Below are 17,950 nucleotides of genomic sequence, written 5' to 3' on the forward strand. Positions count from 1 at the left end.
TTTCACAGGACGTTTAGACTGCTGGGCTACTCTTCAAAAGACATACAATGTACAGTATACAGTATCTTACATTTTGCAGTATACGTACTCTAAATGATAGTACTATATAAAGCAATGGAACAGTAAGAGTACAGTACAGTAAGATACAATTAAGAAAGTAAAAAAATGTATAGTATCAATCCCTCTGGGCAAATTATTCAACTTGTTAGAGGAACTTGGAATAAAACTTTTCCTTTTGGATGTTAAGGTAATTCATGAGCATTACATTTTAGATTATTCTATTACTGTATAGATCTACTAGTATTTACGTACTGAGCGGGCTGGTCGAGGCCTGTGAGACTGGACGACTGGAGCTGATCCTGCAGAAGGCCCTTCATTCCTTGGACCTTCTCCACAGCCTCCGTGTAGCTGTCTGGTTCAGGGAACCCACGAGAACCCAGCACACTCAGCTCCTGGTCTACGTGACACAGCTGTCTGTACAGATACTGGATCTGGTTGCTTCTTTTCTGAACACCATCTACAATCTTCTCAGGGCTGGTGTCTGTAAACACATTTGTAAATGGACACTGGCAACCACTCCTACTTCCAGATTATTATCTTGTGCACCAATAAATGACTGTATTTTCTACCTACAGCATGTTTACATTATGTATGCATGTACTGTGCAGTATATATGTACTGTATCTATCTACAGTATATCTGTCTAGCCATAATAATATGTATAATACCATGGCCACTGAGAATTATCAACTAAAATTGGCCTGAGAGTGTCCATTATGTTTCAGATAACTGCATGCACACCTTTGACGTACTGGCCTCAGCACTGTTCTAAATTAATACGAATATTAAAAATGTTACTGTATAAACAGTTATTTAACCCAACATTATATAGAAGCTATTCTTTAAAAACAACATAGATTTAAATATCTTGCTCCCTTCTGGGGGAACATAAAATGCATGTGCTGATGATATACGTTTGTGTATGTGTGTTTGTGTGTAAAAGACTATTGACTCTTGTCAGTTGACTGACATTTTCTAGGTTGTTCCCAAAGGTTGATGACGATAATGCCAACGCAAAGTTGGCATTTTGCCTCAAATTATGCATAAATATAACTTATTCATATATCTTAATTGTTGATAAGTGACCATCCTGGAGCATTTGCAGGATAATAAACTCAGAACCATGCAGTTAATTCTGGGGACGCAAACCCCCCTCAGGGAGTAATTAGTCGCATCATGCAATATTTTTCCAAATAAGTGTGCCAATTACTCTGAATGACAAATTCTAACAAACAATGCAAAGCTGAATCACTGCAGAAACTAATATTACCTCCACAGATTAGCAAGTGCCAAATTGAGATTTAACCCATTAAGCCCTGAGGTTTCCGATTCTACAAAATGTCTTCTAAATCCTGACAGTTTTCTGAAAAACGTATGTTTCTACATCAGTGGTTCTCAAACCTTTTCATGTCAAGGACCCCCAAAATTATATGTATTAGGCCGCCGACCCCCATCTCAAAATATTTTGTTCCAGGGACCCCCGAAGGAGCAAAGATTTGAGTTAAAATTAGCTTTAAAAGAATATAAATATATTAATTTGCACACATTTTCTAGAATTTTCAAAAATAGCAGATATACAAGCTCATAGAGTGCCGTGCTATGAGTTTGTATCTGCTATTTTTGCCACGGTTAGGGTCAATAGTAATAGCCAAAGTGTAAAATAATGCTTTTGAGCTCAAATAAAAAAATGTCTTAATGGGTTCAAAAAGAAATAAAGACAAAACTAGTCAAATGCGTAGGCTATATAGTGTTTCTTTAGGATGCAGCTTGCCTGACGCACCTGGAGGCTGAGGCTCTAAAATTAGAGTGTGAGATCCCTGAGTCTTGGCCTCAGTGCTGGCAGTGGAATCATTATTTTTGTTATGCTGTTGGATGAAGTCTTCCACCACAGAGAGAACAGTATTGATGTCAATCTTCTGCCCGGGCCCAAACTCGGACTCTAGCGGGACGTTGCTTTTCACAGTCTTAGAGAGCGAGAGGGCAATTCTTGTGACATCCTGAGAAAACAGATTCCTAAATATCATTATCCTGTGTATCATGGCCTATTTGCTGCATAGGAACCTATAGTTCAGAAACTCTAGTCTAGATATATAATATTGTTGTGATATGGAGTTTTATTTTGTTTTATTTACATCAATGATTATCTTTAGTGATTAAGGTGTTTATATGCAAAATATGGAGGTATTAACACAGGACCAGTCATGCAATCGACATGAGCTCTCCCCAAAATACACCTGTTTACCACAACAGATCATGAAGCAACCAACATGAACCCATATAAACTATCTTTACCTTGATGATGGTGTCTAGAGAGATGTCCTTGAGTTCCATTAAGGAGACGGGGGTGACCTGGTTTGGAGGAATGTTCTCCTGCTTAGTAACTTCCGGCGGGGACTTACGACAAGATGTTTCTCGAGGACGAGTGTTTCTGAAGATGCTCACTATAATTAGATTAACTGGAAACATGATGAGTGAACTTTGGATTCCGACCATGAACTGTTGCAAGGTGAACTCGAAATGACCTGTAGTCAAACACATAGATACATAATGTACTTACATACATACAGTACATGCATACATACATACATACACACGCAAAAGATCAGTAAATGTAAGAAGTGAAAACCACTGATGCACTCTATAAGTCTACATAAGGTGCAAACTCAGGAGAAACAACAAGAAAACTTGACTGTGTGATTCTCTCTTTTTTTCTTTTTTTTTCCCATTTGTGTTTTTTTCATCAATGATGACGCAGACTGGAGGGCTGAAAACAATTACCCGTTAAAGCTATAAACAATTTGCCACAACAATCCCCCTAGTCCTAGTGACTGAGTGCAACCCACGTCTCCCAGTTTAACTGTACTGTTCTCTATACCAAGGTCCATGGTCTGCTCAGACGGGTCAGTGGGGATTCCGAAGAACATGATGCTTGTCAGCATGGTGCAGAGGAGGAGGGAGAAGCAACAAGACACTCTCTGAACGCAGGTGAAAGAGCTGCCGGGAGGGCGACTGATCACAGAGAACCATAGGTGGCTGTCGCTGAAGTCCTTGGTTGTCTTCATAAAGAACAAATTGCTGGGGAAATTGGCACAGAAAATTGGTTGTGTGATTTGGAACACATGCCGCTACTGAATAGAAAGAAACTAGAAACTAGAAATGAATAAACAAATTAAGGTAAAGTACGATGAAAAGTTTGAGGAAGCAAGCCGTTTACTTTTGTTAGGGTTAGGAGAATTTCCCCACTTTTTGGTGGATGTGCAATAAAATGGGGCATTTATACATGTATAGCGCCTTTATCCAAGGCGCTTTACAATGTGCATTATTACGTTCACCCATTCAAACACACATTCACACACCGACAGCAGAGGAAACCATGCAAGGCACCAACCTGCTCAAGTGGAGCAATTAGGGGTTCAGTGTCTTGCTCAAGGACACTTCGACACTAACTCAGTAGCCCGGGATCGAACTGGGAACCTTCCCGTTCTCAAGCAGCGGCTCTACCTCCTGAGCCACTGCCGCCCGTTAACAATAATAATGTAATAATAATAATGTAATAATAATAATAATTTCTGATTGTCAATCTATCTACAGTATAAATTCCAGTAATCTCTTGTCTGTCTGTCCTTTGCAAATCACGAGAATCAGATAATCATCATAATCAATAAGCGGTTCTCCAGAACCGACCGGGCTGCTCTAAATGAGCACTGCACTAGTAGGCCTATAGTCATTTGAAGTAACATAATTCTTCACTGCATGCGATAATTCAGAGCTCTTCAAGGAGTTTTTCCATTGTCAGATTATGATATAATTTGGGTTGTCCACATCCACATAGGAAATCGCAGGTGAACACATTAAGAATTGGATATGAACCTTTGGTAATATCAGTTAAAACTAGTTCTCTGTCCTCGCCTCATTTCAAATCACAAGGAGGTTTCATGAGCAGAGAGTACTTGGGACATGCAGCTTCCAATCTGCCAAAGCTATTATTTGGAAAAAAGAGGAGCCCTTCTGGGGGTCTCAAATGACTTATTTGTTCCAAACGAGAAAGAACACAGCTGCGGTGTGTTCTTTGTATTCCGAGAAGTTCAATTACCAAGTGTCTTAAAACTTGGCTAATGTTGAGTAACGTCATCCTTAACTCTTTCAGTGCCAAGAGTATTTTCATAAAGTACTCCCCCAGTGCCAGCAATTTGCGTATTTTTTGTTTGTTGTAATTTTTCATTCAAATAAATGATCTGATTGGGTTTTTAAACCCATAATACAGTTCTACCAGTAGAGAGCAACAAATCGACACGTTGATGACCTCGCTGGCTCACTCGCCCCCTCCCAAACAGGCTCACGTCATATCCGGTCATAACCGGATGTTGACATTTTCGACAATCGTTGATCGGGCTAAATTACGATGCGATACACGACTACGATGACTGATCGTCACCCAGACCAAAGAGAGTAGACGTGGACCTCTCCGTTCGCTTTTTATACCGTGTGAAAAACCGTGACTTTCCCTATTCTGGCCGAAAATGACCGTGGGAAAAAAATGAGAACCGGAAACGGAATCTGCGTCATGAAACCGGAACCCAATGAGTCTGAAGGAGTCAGGAAGCGAAAGTGATCATGAAAAATAAACAGAATAGCGCGACCACAGTCAAAAGTAAAAACTCGGGATTTCTCGTGCTGGCACGGAGGGTACTCGGGAAAAACTCGGGATATCTCGGGGCGTGGCACTGAGAGAGCTAAAATTTGAAAAAAAAACGTAACCACATAAACCCTATACTTAGTCAACCGGAGTCCCCTGGGCTCTATACCTGATCTCTATGGCGAAAATACATTAGTATTACATACTAATTTTGGTGGATGTTCCCCCCAGAACAAAGCCAACACATACATAACATAAAACAGTACGTACTATTCTACATCAGTTTATATGGCCATGTGTATCTGTATTGTGTGTGTGTGTGTGTGTGTGTGTGTGTGTGTGTGTGTGTGTGTGTGTGTGTGTGTGTGTGTGTGTGTGTATGCGTGCGTGTGCGTGTGTGCGTGTGAATTTTCTGTGCAACAGCAGAAGCACAAGGACTATCACTCACCTGAACCTCTTCAAATCGATCTCCGTAGCAACAGGGAAAATTCTATCAAGCATGCAATCACCCATGTCTATGCCCAGCCAGGAGTTGCACAGAAAAGACCATTTCTGCACGGTCTGCAAATCCTGCACCATGATCCTGCTCACATACCTGAGGGAAAAACACATGAGGCAGTGTCAAATCACAAGTATGAAGTAAGCATACGTGTATACGCATAAGTAAGCAATATGGCCTAAACCTCTGTCCTTCTGTCCATGTGTCCGTCCGTCCGTCTGTCTTTGTAATTTCTTATCCACAATGCGTTGACCAGTCAATCTGAACTTGCACAAGGGCACTGACCATTGGCATATGAAGGTTTTTTTTCACTTTCACTTTTTCACTTCCCCCAAATGTAGGCTGCTTATAAGCATTTCTGTGAAGTCTCACTACATTAAGTGGGTGGGGATGGAGGGAGTGATTAACTGGAGCAGTGCCAGGGTTAATTGATCGTCAGCTCAATTGTGCTCTCCTCTTAGCAATACAACTCAAGAGAGAACACCTGCAGAGAGAGAGAGAGAGCTGGCTCAATGGTACTGATTTAAACGCATAGCAGGTTGCATGGACTACACGTCGTACAGTATTGTATAGATAGTGTGTGTAAATGTGTGTGTCTACGGTGGATTGATACTGTAAAGGTACGTATATTGATCTGAAATTGATTGAAGTTTTTCTTTACTTTTCCCACATTTACTCTGTTTATTTGCATTTTCGCAACAGGCTATGGCAGGGGTTTTCAGCGTTTTTTCCGGCCAAGGTGAGAGAGAGATGAAGCAGACACCCCCACTACATATTGTATAACATTGTGTTGCAGATTTTTTTTTAAATCATACATTTCATAGATAGGTTCATAGACTTGTTTGATATACATTAACTTTTCTATTGAATGAATGAATCACAACGAATCACAAGCTCACAACGCCTCGCAGCACGAGGCGTTGTGAGCCTGTGGATCTGCTATTTTCGGCTAATGTTCCCCATCACACAAAGATTTGGCAGACCCCCTGTGATTACTTTAAGGACCCCCCGGGGGTTCCCAGACCCCCTGTTGAAGACCCATGGGCTATGATATCATGTAGTGCCAAATTGATGTTTAAAGTCTGCATACAGTATAGTTGGGGTGTGGCGGTGTGCGCATCCCCGGGTATGGCCTAGTCAATACACATTTATGGAACAATGGTCCTATTTGAAAATGTATTATTGCTTGTATGTAAGCTACGGTATACGCACCAAGAAGGGTGAGCCCCTGAATTGTCATGCCACAGCCTGATGCCCTGCAGGTCTCCCAGGGAGAAGGGCGTGGTCAGCAGGAATATGTCGGCACCACCTCTCTCAAACACAGGCTTCTCTGGATCCTTTAGGTGGTGTGGTTCACTCTCTCCATCTACGCCCTGCAGAGTTACTGTCACCTATTCAAACAGTATAGTCAAACACCAAGCTGTCATGATGCATCAGGTGGTGCAGCTCGCTCACCTAGTAAAAAGAATGTCAGCTAATGTTCATCTTAACAATTAACAAGACAGTGTAGTATTTACAGCAGAGTTTTGAAGTAAGTGATAGGTAAAAAGAGACGGTAAAACCCGCACAGAAGTCATCAATGTGTCCGTATACGGACAAATGTGTCCAACTGTCCGTGCTGGGCAAGACTTGTCGATGGCAAATCGTTGTTTTAAAAACATGAATGAAACCCCTTTTTTTTAAATTAATGTTCTTATTTTGTTCATGTAATGTGTGATGACTGTACTAATAAGACCCAGTTACTTAAATCCCAAACATGGAATAGACGTGGACCATGCTGCATTGATGCCTGTATGCATGCAGCCAGTATACAGTGGCTGATGAGGCTTTGATTTTGACATAGAGAAAAGAAGAAGTAGGTATTCTAGTGTTCTGTGCCTTGCATAGAAGTCTTTGGGAGAATAGTAGTGGAGGCAGGAGGCTGGCATGTTGAAAGTGTTCTTTCATGAATCATTAGTTCAGAGGTACACCATCACTCAGCAGGCATACTATTGAGTGAAAAATACAGCGATGTGACAATGTCCACTCAAAACTAAATTAGGACTGTGTGAAAGCTACAAATGGATGAAGATGGAGAATTATTTCATTGGTATGATGGACAAAGTCCATTAAAACTCAAACAGGATGGAAACTTGAATTTATATAGCGCCTTTCAGAAACCCAAGGAGGCTTTACAATACACAAAATAAACAAAATAGTTGCCAAAAGCCTGAGTAAACAAGAAACACTTGTGTTTCTGAAAGGCGCTATATAAATTCAAGTTATTATTATTATTTAAATAGAGAATTCGAACTGTACTCAAACCTCATCTGCTGTGTTCTTTTATGTTGATGTGCATGTGTCACTGTAAATGTAGCGATGGAGCTTTTGTCAAGCTACCCAGCTAAATGGTGAAAAACATGGCTGAAAGTCCCATTCCCCACATCCAATGTGAGGTTTAAATCCTCTGATCAATAAAAGTCAGGGTCAAGTATTTTCCTCCCCAAAAAAACATCGCTAAATGAGATGAAATCTCAAACTTTTCCCTATCCTTGCCCTCATTTAACATTCCAGGACATTATTAATTATGCCAATATGCTATGCCTGTAGAATCAAGCCCTCGTTATTAGGGACATATTTGTGGGGAGAACAATACTCGACATGTACTTTTATTGATCAGAGATAGTTTTTTCTGAGGATTTAAACCACACATGGGATGTGTGGAATGGGACGCTGACAATATACTGTAGTGTGGAGAGAGAAGCTAACCTAACCTGCTGGGTACTGAAACCTGAACACGCTGATCAACACGTTGCTTCACGTATCGCGTTGTCAGCGCAATAACCTCGGAAACGTCTGGGAATCTGATCAACTTTTAACTCTTTGCCTGCCACCATTCTGCTAAGGCTCAGCCTGCAGTCGACGAGAAAGGCGAGATTTTGTGTTTTCAGTAGTTTTCCACCGATGGCGCTGTTATCAACCGTATGAATGATGCTTTCACTGCCTGATGACGCCAGAACTGGAATTGATGTTATTAAAAAATCAATAAAAAAAAAATCATTTACTTCCTGTTTATTTCGCTATATCTCCGTTCCTCTTGCTTTAAGGCAAAAACAAGCTGCATTCAAACGGCCGCAGCTGTGCAATGGATTACCCTGTGCGGATAATGTTTTCCCCCCTCTACTACGACAACCCCGTGCCTGTAATGAGGCGATGTCCGTGAGGAGGGAGGTCACGGAGAATATTCCATGATTTTTCAGTACACTAAAATCGCTCTTTTTCGCTGGCAGCAGTGGCACACTATTACACTATCACTCTGGCAGTCAAAGAGTTAATACATATGATAATGGGTGATAATCCATCTACATATACATACAGTATAAGTCCAGTGCATAAGCATCATTACTTTTGAGTGTCAACCAGCTAACCTGAGAGGAGGTGGAGGCGCCACGACGTAGGCCAGTGCTGATGGTCAACATGTAACGGTACTCATCCATGGGGTTGTTGTCTTCTAGTATTGTCACCTTCACCTGCAAGACGGAAGGCACAAAAACATCACACAGTCTTCCCAGTGGCTCAACAGAATAATGGGCATCCCATGACCACACCTTTTGAGGCTTTTCTATGGCAGGAAACCCTTGAGGCAGTAATAGGGTATGTTTGTTTGTTGCTTGTTTTTATCCTGTTTCGTAAAGCATTTAGTATTGCATTGAAAAATTCAATTCAAGGTTCAAGGTTTCTTTATTGTGTATGAGCGTACCTACTCTTGTTCTGGTTCTGCAGACATTAGCAGCAATAATAGTAGTGAACATACTGTACAGTATACAACAAAAGGCACTCAGGCAGTGGTGGCTAAGTACATTTACTCAAGTACAGTACTTAAGTACAATTTTGAGGTAATTTTACTTTACTGGAGTAGTTCCAATTTTCAGTACTTTTACTTCTACTCCACTACATCTCAGAGGTAAATATTGTACTTTTTACTCCACTACAATTATTTGTTACTAGTTACTTTTTGATTTTGATTATTATTACAAAACATACATTAACCACTTCAGCCCTATTTAAACTTTGGCTATTTGAAAATAGCAGATCTACAAGCTCACAACACGTCGCGTGCGTGTGTGCGTGTAGATCTGCTATTTCCAAGATTTTTAAAAACATTTTAGACATATGATAACTTGCAAAATGGGACATTCTGCATAATAAGTAGATTAAGTACTTTTACTTTTGGTACTTTGAGTATATTTTGATGCCAATACTTTTGTACTTCTACTCAAGTAAATTTTGATTACTGGACTTTTACTTGGAACAGAGTATTTCTACATTGGAGTATTGATACTTTTACTTAAAAAATTTGAGTACTTTTTCCACCACTGACAACAGGGAGCATAGCAAAAAAAAGCAAAACAATAATAAAAACAAAACAAATACAGACCCAAGAGAGCAGCAGCATCAAAACAGTTTGACTGTGCAAAGCAATAAAGTGTACAGCAGGGAGTGAAATTAAAGTCTTTAGATATGGACAGTGAATGGCTAAGTGAGTCCACTTTACATCAAAGCACAAACAGACACAGACAGACATAAAGAGAGAGAGACTCGAAAATATAGAAGGGCCATTCACCAAAGGACAACATCTCACAATATTCAGCAATCCAGCTTCACAGCAACCTTGGCCCTGCTGCGCCAGACAATACCGTACCTTGGCTGAGTCTTGCATGTCCTTTCTGCGCGCCCACACAACAGCGAGGAAGTAAGCCAGAAATAGTGCGGCGACAAAGCACACGACCACAGGGTTCTCAGCAAAGGTCCCGAAGAGTTCAGCCGTGCGTGACAGGTCGATGGGGTTGGGGGCGACAAAGAAGGAACTCCCGAAGGAGGTCAGGTGGTTGCAGAGGCACTGAGTGACTAGATGTGTGGTCCGAATACCAACCTAGGAAGGCATTGAAAGGAAAAGTACGCCTAGCAGTCAGTGTTGATTTCGTCGACTAAAACAATGACGAAAAATGTTGGTCGACTACCTTTTTTCACTGCCGAAAACTAAATAAAAACTAAGCTATGATGACTAAAACTAAATATATTGACAATTTCGTCAACAAATAAAAACTAGACTAAAATGTTAGTGAGGGACTAGTGGAGAAGAGATCCAGTAGAACTAAAAGACAAGTCATTTTATGTTTGGTTGCGCTCGGGTGTTGCGTTCTGAAAAGATCTACAAAAAAGATCTACAAGCTCACAACGTGTCGCAGCGCGACACGTTGTGAGCTTGTAGATCGGCTATTTTCAGCATGCAACCGAGTGTAAAATCAGCCATTACGACGCCATCAAGGCACCGCCAGAATACATTTTAGTCGACTAAATCAACTGTAGATTTAGTCGACTATAATTTTATGATATTTTGACTATGGCTAAAACTAAATCAAAATTTGCTGGCAAAATCAACACTACTAGCAGTTATAGCTTGAGCATTTTGTTCTGTTCTGTCGTTGATTTATATACTGTGCCACCTACCCTGCAGCCATAAGTACTCCAATCCATTTCCGATTCATTCCAGTATTTACACTGGGCGGCAATGGAGGCGATGTATAAACTGGCGTTGACAGACTTAATTCCTGGGCCCACAATGGGCCGTACTACGAGAAAGTGCTCTCCAGTGTTTCCTTTCAAATCCTTGGCATCCAGCAGCCAGGTGTATTTCTCCTCTGCAACACACAAACACATTGCAGGCTTTGTGCACATGCACGCACGCACTCGCACACATTTGAATGTCTTCTTATATGTGTTCCAGGGAAATTGGCATTCCAGGGAAATTGAAAGGGTTGTTTTCACCGTCCCCCAGGCAATTCTGTAGAACCAACGCTAGAGGGCAATGCAAGCCAGACATGAGCCCCACACCACACACGCACGCATGCACACGCGCACAAAGGAGCACGCACACACGCACGCGCGCGCGCACACACACACACCCGCGAACAGCCTTATTCCATGCAGTTGAAGCACAAGGGGGCGGGGCTGGCGGGCTATGTTTGTGCAGTGAGTGGCAGTTGGGGCAAACCATAGAGGGGCAAACGCAGTCCCCACAACAACATTTACGATTCTGTGCCTATCGTTATATAACTCGGACGGCGCTTAGTCGACTAGCAGACCTTGAGGCAGAGGAGTCGCGCCCGAGCGCCTCAGGCGCGAGTGCCCACGACGACCGGCCGATGGTCGGCCGGTCGGCGCGCCTCCGTCATGGTCCACAACTATACTTTGTCCGCGGTTGTTTGAAAAAGTGATGTCCCAAGCGGGAGTCAAACCCAGACTCCCAGTGGTAGTGGATGGGGAGTCCAATGATTATCGAAGTGCGCCACTGAGGCCGGTATGTATGTATATCCATGTTGTCGTCGTCGTCCTCGCAGTCGTCCTCGCATCAAAGCCCCGCCTCGCAGCGCCGCCCGCGCCTAAAAACAAGCGCTCCCCTTTCAATTTCCCTGGAATGCCAATTTCCCTGTGACATATGCATCTTTCACATGTTTTACTTGATGAGGGCAACTGTAATTTCCCTCAGCAATCGATAAAGAGGGCCTGGGAGTAGGCTATTTCTATTCTATTCCATTCAAATCTCTGACGTCTGATCACGAAAACACATTATTTGAAAATAATTAGTAAATAATTGTCACTCTCTCTCCACACACACACACACACACACACACACACACACACACACACACACACACACACACACACACACACACACACACACAGGCTAATTCTATTCCATTCAAATCTCTGACGTCTGATCACGAAAACACATATTTGAAAATAATTAGTAAATAATTATCTCTCTCTCCACACACGCACACGCACACGCACACTCACACACACACACACACACACACACGCACACGCACACACAGAGAGAGAACTGACTGACTGACTCACTCACAAAGCCAGTTTTCTAATGTATTAAACACTTAAGCCCTATATATACTTCATTGTGCGACATATAACGGAAATAGCCAGACTCCATCTCGCAACACATTCCGATGTGACTCATTTATTGTGAGTTCAGAAAATGTGTGATGCCCGGCAGTGGTGGAAAAAGTACTCAATTGCTTTACTTAAGTAAAAGTATCAATACTGCAATGTAGAAATACTGTGTAGAAGTTCGGAATTAAAAATGTACTTGAGTAAAAGTACAAAAGTATTGGTATCCAAATGTACTTAAAGTAACAGAAGTAAAAGTACTAAAATGTTTGAAAATAGCCAAGGTATAAAATAGGGCTGAAGTGGTTAATGCATGTTTTATAATGTAATCATTTATATCTGAAAAGTAACTAGTAACTAAAGTTTTCAAATAATTGTAGTGGAATAAAAGTACAATATTTGCCTCTGAGATGTAGTTGAGTAGAAGTAAAAGTATAGAATATAGAATATAGAGTACCTCAAAATTGTACCTAAGAACAGTACTTGAGTAAATGTACTTAGTTACTTTACACCACTGATGCCCGGGTGAAAGTGGTGTATGTTATCAGTATGTCACCAAGCTGTAAACAAAATGATTTGTCACCTTGTGTCTCTCCCTGATGAGGCATCTCAGTCATGGCCACGTACTTGGTGTCAGTGGGATAGTCCCCGTGACCCAGATAGAGTTTGAAGGGTAGAGGATCCACTGAGGGTTCCATCTTTAAAAGAATACAAGTATGGTTAGAGACAGTTCCACAACAAAATCTGACCCTTTTGTTTTTGTTTTGTTTTTCTTCATAAATGTACTAAAATCTCCTCAAATGTTCAGAGCTTTGTAACATGCAATATCAATACTTTTTAACCAATATTTAAACTAAAGCCTGACTGATCTTTGGGTCCGATGCCGATCCAGATTTAGAAGAGTCCTAGATCATCGATGTTTTGACCATTCTTTTGACAAAAAGTGCCAAATCTTTTCTAACTGCAGGTATACTACAACTCTTAGTTCTTTTAAATGAAAGCTAAAACCCTTTCTATTTGCCGCTGCTTTTTAATGGGTTTAAAAAATATATATATATTATTTTTATCCTTCTTCCGCACTGTAATTTTATTTAAATATTTTTTACTTAATTGTATTCAATTTAAATGTCTTCATTTTGCTGTCTTAATACTTATGTAAAGCCTGTTGAATTGCCTTGTTGAAATGTGCTATACCAGTGGTTCTCAAAGTGGGGTTAGGGGACCCCCAGGGCCAAGGGGTCCTTGAGGGGGTTCCAGGGGGTTCCAGGGGGTCCCCAGCAAAATGTGTTAATATAGCATCAAAACCAGTTTAGGTCTAACCACTTTATACATCGGCTATTTGAAAATAGACGATCTACAAGCTCATAACACGTCACACTCCGATGGGTTGAGAACTTGTAGATCAGCTTTTTTTAAACTAGAGGCCCTCACACCTACACACACACACACACACACACACACACACACACACCCCCACACACACACACACACACACACACACACACACACACACACACACACACACACACACACACACACACACTAACATGGTGTGTTGAAATGGTAAAATGGGGTGATGTCCTAGTTTAACACTGAATCATTTCTACGGTCATTGATAAATATGAGTACATTTGCAAACACAGTATTATAACATTCATTCAATATTTAAAATGATGATTAAAATGTCAAAGAACCTTTAACACCAGGCTAGTGTCAGATGAAGTAATGTTAATTTTCATTGTGCTGTAGTTTCGCAGATCCAAAAGGGTATTGTTCACCTCCATCTCCAGAAGCCTTGGCAAGAAAATCTGTGGACCATGTGAAATGCAAAAAAAAAAAAAAAAAAAAAAAAACATATTTACAAGGCATTGTATTTGAAGATGTAAGTCAAGAATGGCAAGACTCAACGTGAGGATCTTATCAGGGACATACTGTAGCAGAGTGGTGGTGTAATAGTGTCATAAAATGGTATATTGAGGGTTAGGGTTCTAGCGGCCTGAGGTTCCGATTCTACAAAATGTCTTCTAAATCCTAACAGTTTTTTGAAAATACGTATGTTGCTATGTCAGTGGTTTTCAAACTTTTTAATGTCAAGGACCCCAAAATGTATATGTATTTGGCCGCGGACCCCCATCTCAAAATATTTTGTACCAGGGACCCCTAGAAGCAAAGATTTGAGTTAAAAATGTTCGCTTTAAAACAGTATATATTCAAAGATTTGCACAAATTTTCTCGATTTTTCGAAAATAGCAGATCTTCAAGCTCATAGCGCGGCACCGAGTGCCGCGCTATGAGCTTGTATATCTGCTATTTTTGAATAGCCAAAGTGTAAAATAATTATTTTTAGCTCAAATCTAAAAAAAATATGTTATGGTTTGCCATAACCATTCGGACTGAGACACATTTGTCTGAAATGTCCCTTATCAAATAGAATTCCTCAATACCTCAATATCCTCCGCCAGGTTCTCCACGGGGATGCTTGAGCTGTCCTCTCTGGTGAGGGACAGAGCACCTACTACACCACTGATGTTTCCACTTTCACTCCAGGAGAAAGGGTTCTTCTTCAAACTTAGCATCTGGAAAGAGGGAAGTATATGTTTCTCTCACACTTCTGTACACACACTAGGGCTGTCAACTTTCCTCATAAATGATATTCGAATATTCGTCTTAAAAATTGGCAGATATTCGTATATATTCGAATATTATTTTTCAAAAATATATTATTTTTATTTAAAATAAATAAATATATATATATATATATTTTTTTTTACAGAAACAGTACAAAAAACAATGTATCGAGTGCTCGGATCCAATAAAACATATATTTTGTATTGTCCCTGTCAAATAAACATTAACAAAATAAAAATAATAATAAAATATATATATTTTTTAATATTCGAATATTAATTTTCATATTCGAATATACATATTTTCCCAATATTTGAATAATATTCGAATACCTAATTCAATATTCGAATAATATTCGAATATCGAATATTCGTTTGACAGCCCTAACACACACATGCACACGCACACACACGCGTGCGCACGCACGCACACGCGCGCACGCACGCACACGCACACACACACGCACACTTACTTACTCTTACATCTACTGGATCATCTAGAGGAATTATATTAGAAGGTAGGTATGGAAGTGAAAATCCAGCAGATGAATTATGAGGAACGGTAAAATCGGTCTGTAAATTTGCCGGAGCCACTCTGGGGAGAAAGCCACACATATTAGACACTTATATTAAAGGTATACTTTTATTACGGTCTGAACTGTTGCATTCTTGGATTATTCCAGAGGGGAAATTGACATTCTTTCATTTGCACTTTGGCTTTTTAATTGTTTCTTCAAACCAATGACCAGAAACATTAAGGGACACCCACTGTTTTTAATGAGAAATGCTATGTCAACTTGTCAAGCCATTTCTGGGGTGGCTGAAGCACAATGGACACATTTCACATTCTGCCAGTTTGACAGTTAATTAGAGCTTTAGGCTACAGACGTCACACCTAACTTGATGTCTGCCAATGTGGCCGTTTTTTTAAAAGTAGTATTAAATGGGAACAGAGCGTTTTCACACAGAAAGCTTGAGGGCTCTATTGTTACAGTACCTGCGAGCGCTTCACTCACCTCTTGACAAACACATGAATAAGACCTTGATGAACAACGATTGCCTTCTCATGAACTTTTGTCCCTCTTAACAAAGCACTCTGGATGTTGTTCATAGCCCCGAGAAGGTCATCGGTGATGCTTTTCTGTGAGGGACATGTTATTTAGCAAAGGGAAAGCGCCAACTACTCAGTATTCAACACCACCGCCAACACTCACATCTGAGGCGTAGCTCAGGATATTGCTTGCAGACTCCACAATGGTCTTGGATGCATCGAGCACTTCTTTCTTTCCATCTTCCACATCCACGGGATGTGGAAGGTCACGAAGGCGTAAGCTGAGCTTTTTAACCAGTGATGCCGCTTCTCTCTGTTGGTGAGGGACAACATGAAACGACCATTTAGTAAAGATGCCATACGGTTTATCCTCTCCTGCTTTTCCTCTAAGCCGATCTACAAGCTCACACTGTAAATGTGCCTCTTTCAAAGACAATACTAATGCTTTATTGTGCTACTGGGAAGTACTAGACTCATGTGGTAGCCTATACTCATTTCACAACAGAGTGACCTACAAACAGGTTACTCAAGTGATGAGTGTTGTTCAATCTTCACCTGCCAAACATCTCTAAAATAAGGTCATTTTTATCCAATGATGACCTAAATAGAGTAACTCATTATACTCTTGTCCCAGTCAAAGTTCTTGGCATTGACTGAGGTTGGTGCAGAAAGTAGCTGCAGTTGGTGCATATAACTGGTTCAAGAAAATATGAGCACAATAAGCACATCACACTTTTTGTTTGGTTTTGTAATGTTGTTCTCTGTGCTTTTTTAGTTCCTGGCTCCAATAAGAATTTCTCCCATGGGAAACTAAATAAAGTGAACCTTTAAGCTTGACTGGCTACCAATTAATTCTAGAAATATTAACTTCTTCATTGTCTGGCACTTACACCCAACTGAGCACCTAACCCTTTCTTCCTTTTTATTTGCATTGGTGTTTTATTTTTTGTTAAAAATTGGTTCCATTTCAGTTAAATGAAGTGATTTTACAATGTAGATTGGGGTCCCACAGATAAAACATTGTATCAAACTGGAGGTCCAATAGCTAGGGTGTACCTGGGCAGAGAGGCTGAGTTCAGAATCCTTCTTGATGATCCCAGCCAGTGCTCTAGCTGTCACCTGCACTTCCTGCGGAGACTTGATGAAGTTGATGGGAGCTTCCTCCAATGCGGTGATAATAGTGTTCAGCATCTGCTCACGCACCTTCAAGACACATTTGAAACAACTAAGCTTGTAGCTGATTTATAAATTCCATGTTACCGAATAACCAGGGATGCATTGGTCTTGGGACGCGGTAACACGCCGTGCGACCCCTTTTTTGAGCAGGAGCACGCGCACGCACACGCATTGATTTAAAACAACCCTTAATTCATACCTCAACAAAGTTTACAAAGGCTCCCGACTGCCGGGTGTCACACCAGCATGAATGAGCCTAGATGCATATCAATTGTCCATTGTGTGACCTGTAGTGTAGGTTTTAAGCTATGTGCACGTGACGTCTTTAAAATAGCGTCCCACCACTAACAAAATCACCAATACAACACTGCGAATAACCAAGTTCAGTAAACAGGTTTAATGATTACTGCAATAAGTCTGCTCAACTACCTTTCTCAACGCTAAACAACAGGTTGAAATTATCTGGACCAACAGTTAAAGAGGTGGTGCCATGGTTTTGCACTTTTTCATGTGTCTATGAGGTTTATAGAACTTCATTAAGCATTAAGTGTTTTTATGGTGTTTTATGTCTTCTCTGACTATTTTGAGTTTCTTCCTGGAGGCTGAAACCTTGAGGGTCAAACATGCCAATAGAAAAACAACGCTTTAATGACACAGTAAAATTATACCCTCCCCCTCATTATCATAACACAACAGGTGTGGGCATGAGGAGGAGGAGGGACTAGGACAGGTGGGTGGTGCTAAGGTGGTGGAGGAGGTGCTAAGGTGAGAACCAGGTATACTTAATGAACTGGAGGCGTGCCCACATAAAAACATAATTTTAACACTTTCTGTACACTTTTTTGAAAAAAATCTTCCTCCTAGTTTAACCATAATACCTGATGATTATGTTTTAGGGGGTGAAAAAATCACTGAAAATCACGGCACCCCGTCTTTAAAGTAATACTTCAAGT

At 40.7% G+C, this 17,950-nt stretch overlaps 1 protein-coding gene across 1 annotated transcript in view; it reads right to left on the reverse strand.

Annotated features, from left to right (window-relative positions):
- The window catches only part of LOC308106245 (polycystin-1-like protein 2), a 48,267-nt gene that overhangs the window by 11,263 nt on the left and 19,054 nt on the right, over positions 1-17,950 (reverse strand). Inside the window, exons 18-33 of the mRNA XM_080457301.1 lie at positions 16,878-17,024; positions 15,985-16,134; positions 15,787-15,911; positions 15,248-15,365; positions 14,588-14,719; positions 13,838-13,951; positions 12,727-12,841; positions 10,686-10,876; positions 9,877-10,107; positions 8,603-8,704; positions 6,408-6,586; positions 5,145-5,291; positions 2,936-3,135; positions 2,353-2,582; positions 1,841-2,057; positions 313-541 (exon numbers count right to left, since the gene is read on the reverse strand). Coding sequence (XP_080313427.1) covers positions 313-541; positions 1,841-2,057; positions 2,353-2,582; positions 2,936-3,135; positions 5,145-5,291; positions 6,408-6,586; positions 8,603-8,704; positions 9,877-10,107; positions 10,686-10,876; positions 12,727-12,841; positions 13,838-13,951; positions 14,588-14,719; positions 15,248-15,365; positions 15,787-15,911; positions 15,985-16,134; positions 16,878-17,024 — 2,627 coding nt within the window. The remainder of the gene's footprint in view (positions 1-312; positions 542-1,840; positions 2,058-2,352; positions 2,583-2,935; positions 3,136-5,144; positions 5,292-6,407; positions 6,587-8,602; positions 8,705-9,876; positions 10,108-10,685; positions 10,877-12,726; positions 12,842-13,837; positions 13,952-14,587; positions 14,720-15,247; positions 15,366-15,786; positions 15,912-15,984; positions 16,135-16,877; positions 17,025-17,950) is intronic.

The sequence above is a fragment of the Gymnoscopelus braueri genome (genome assembly GCF_963280865.1).
Source record: "Gymnoscopelus braueri genome assembly, chromosome: 18".
In the NCBI taxonomy this organism is placed as follows: Eukaryota; Metazoa; Chordata; class Actinopteri; order Myctophiformes; family Myctophidae; genus Gymnoscopelus; species Gymnoscopelus braueri.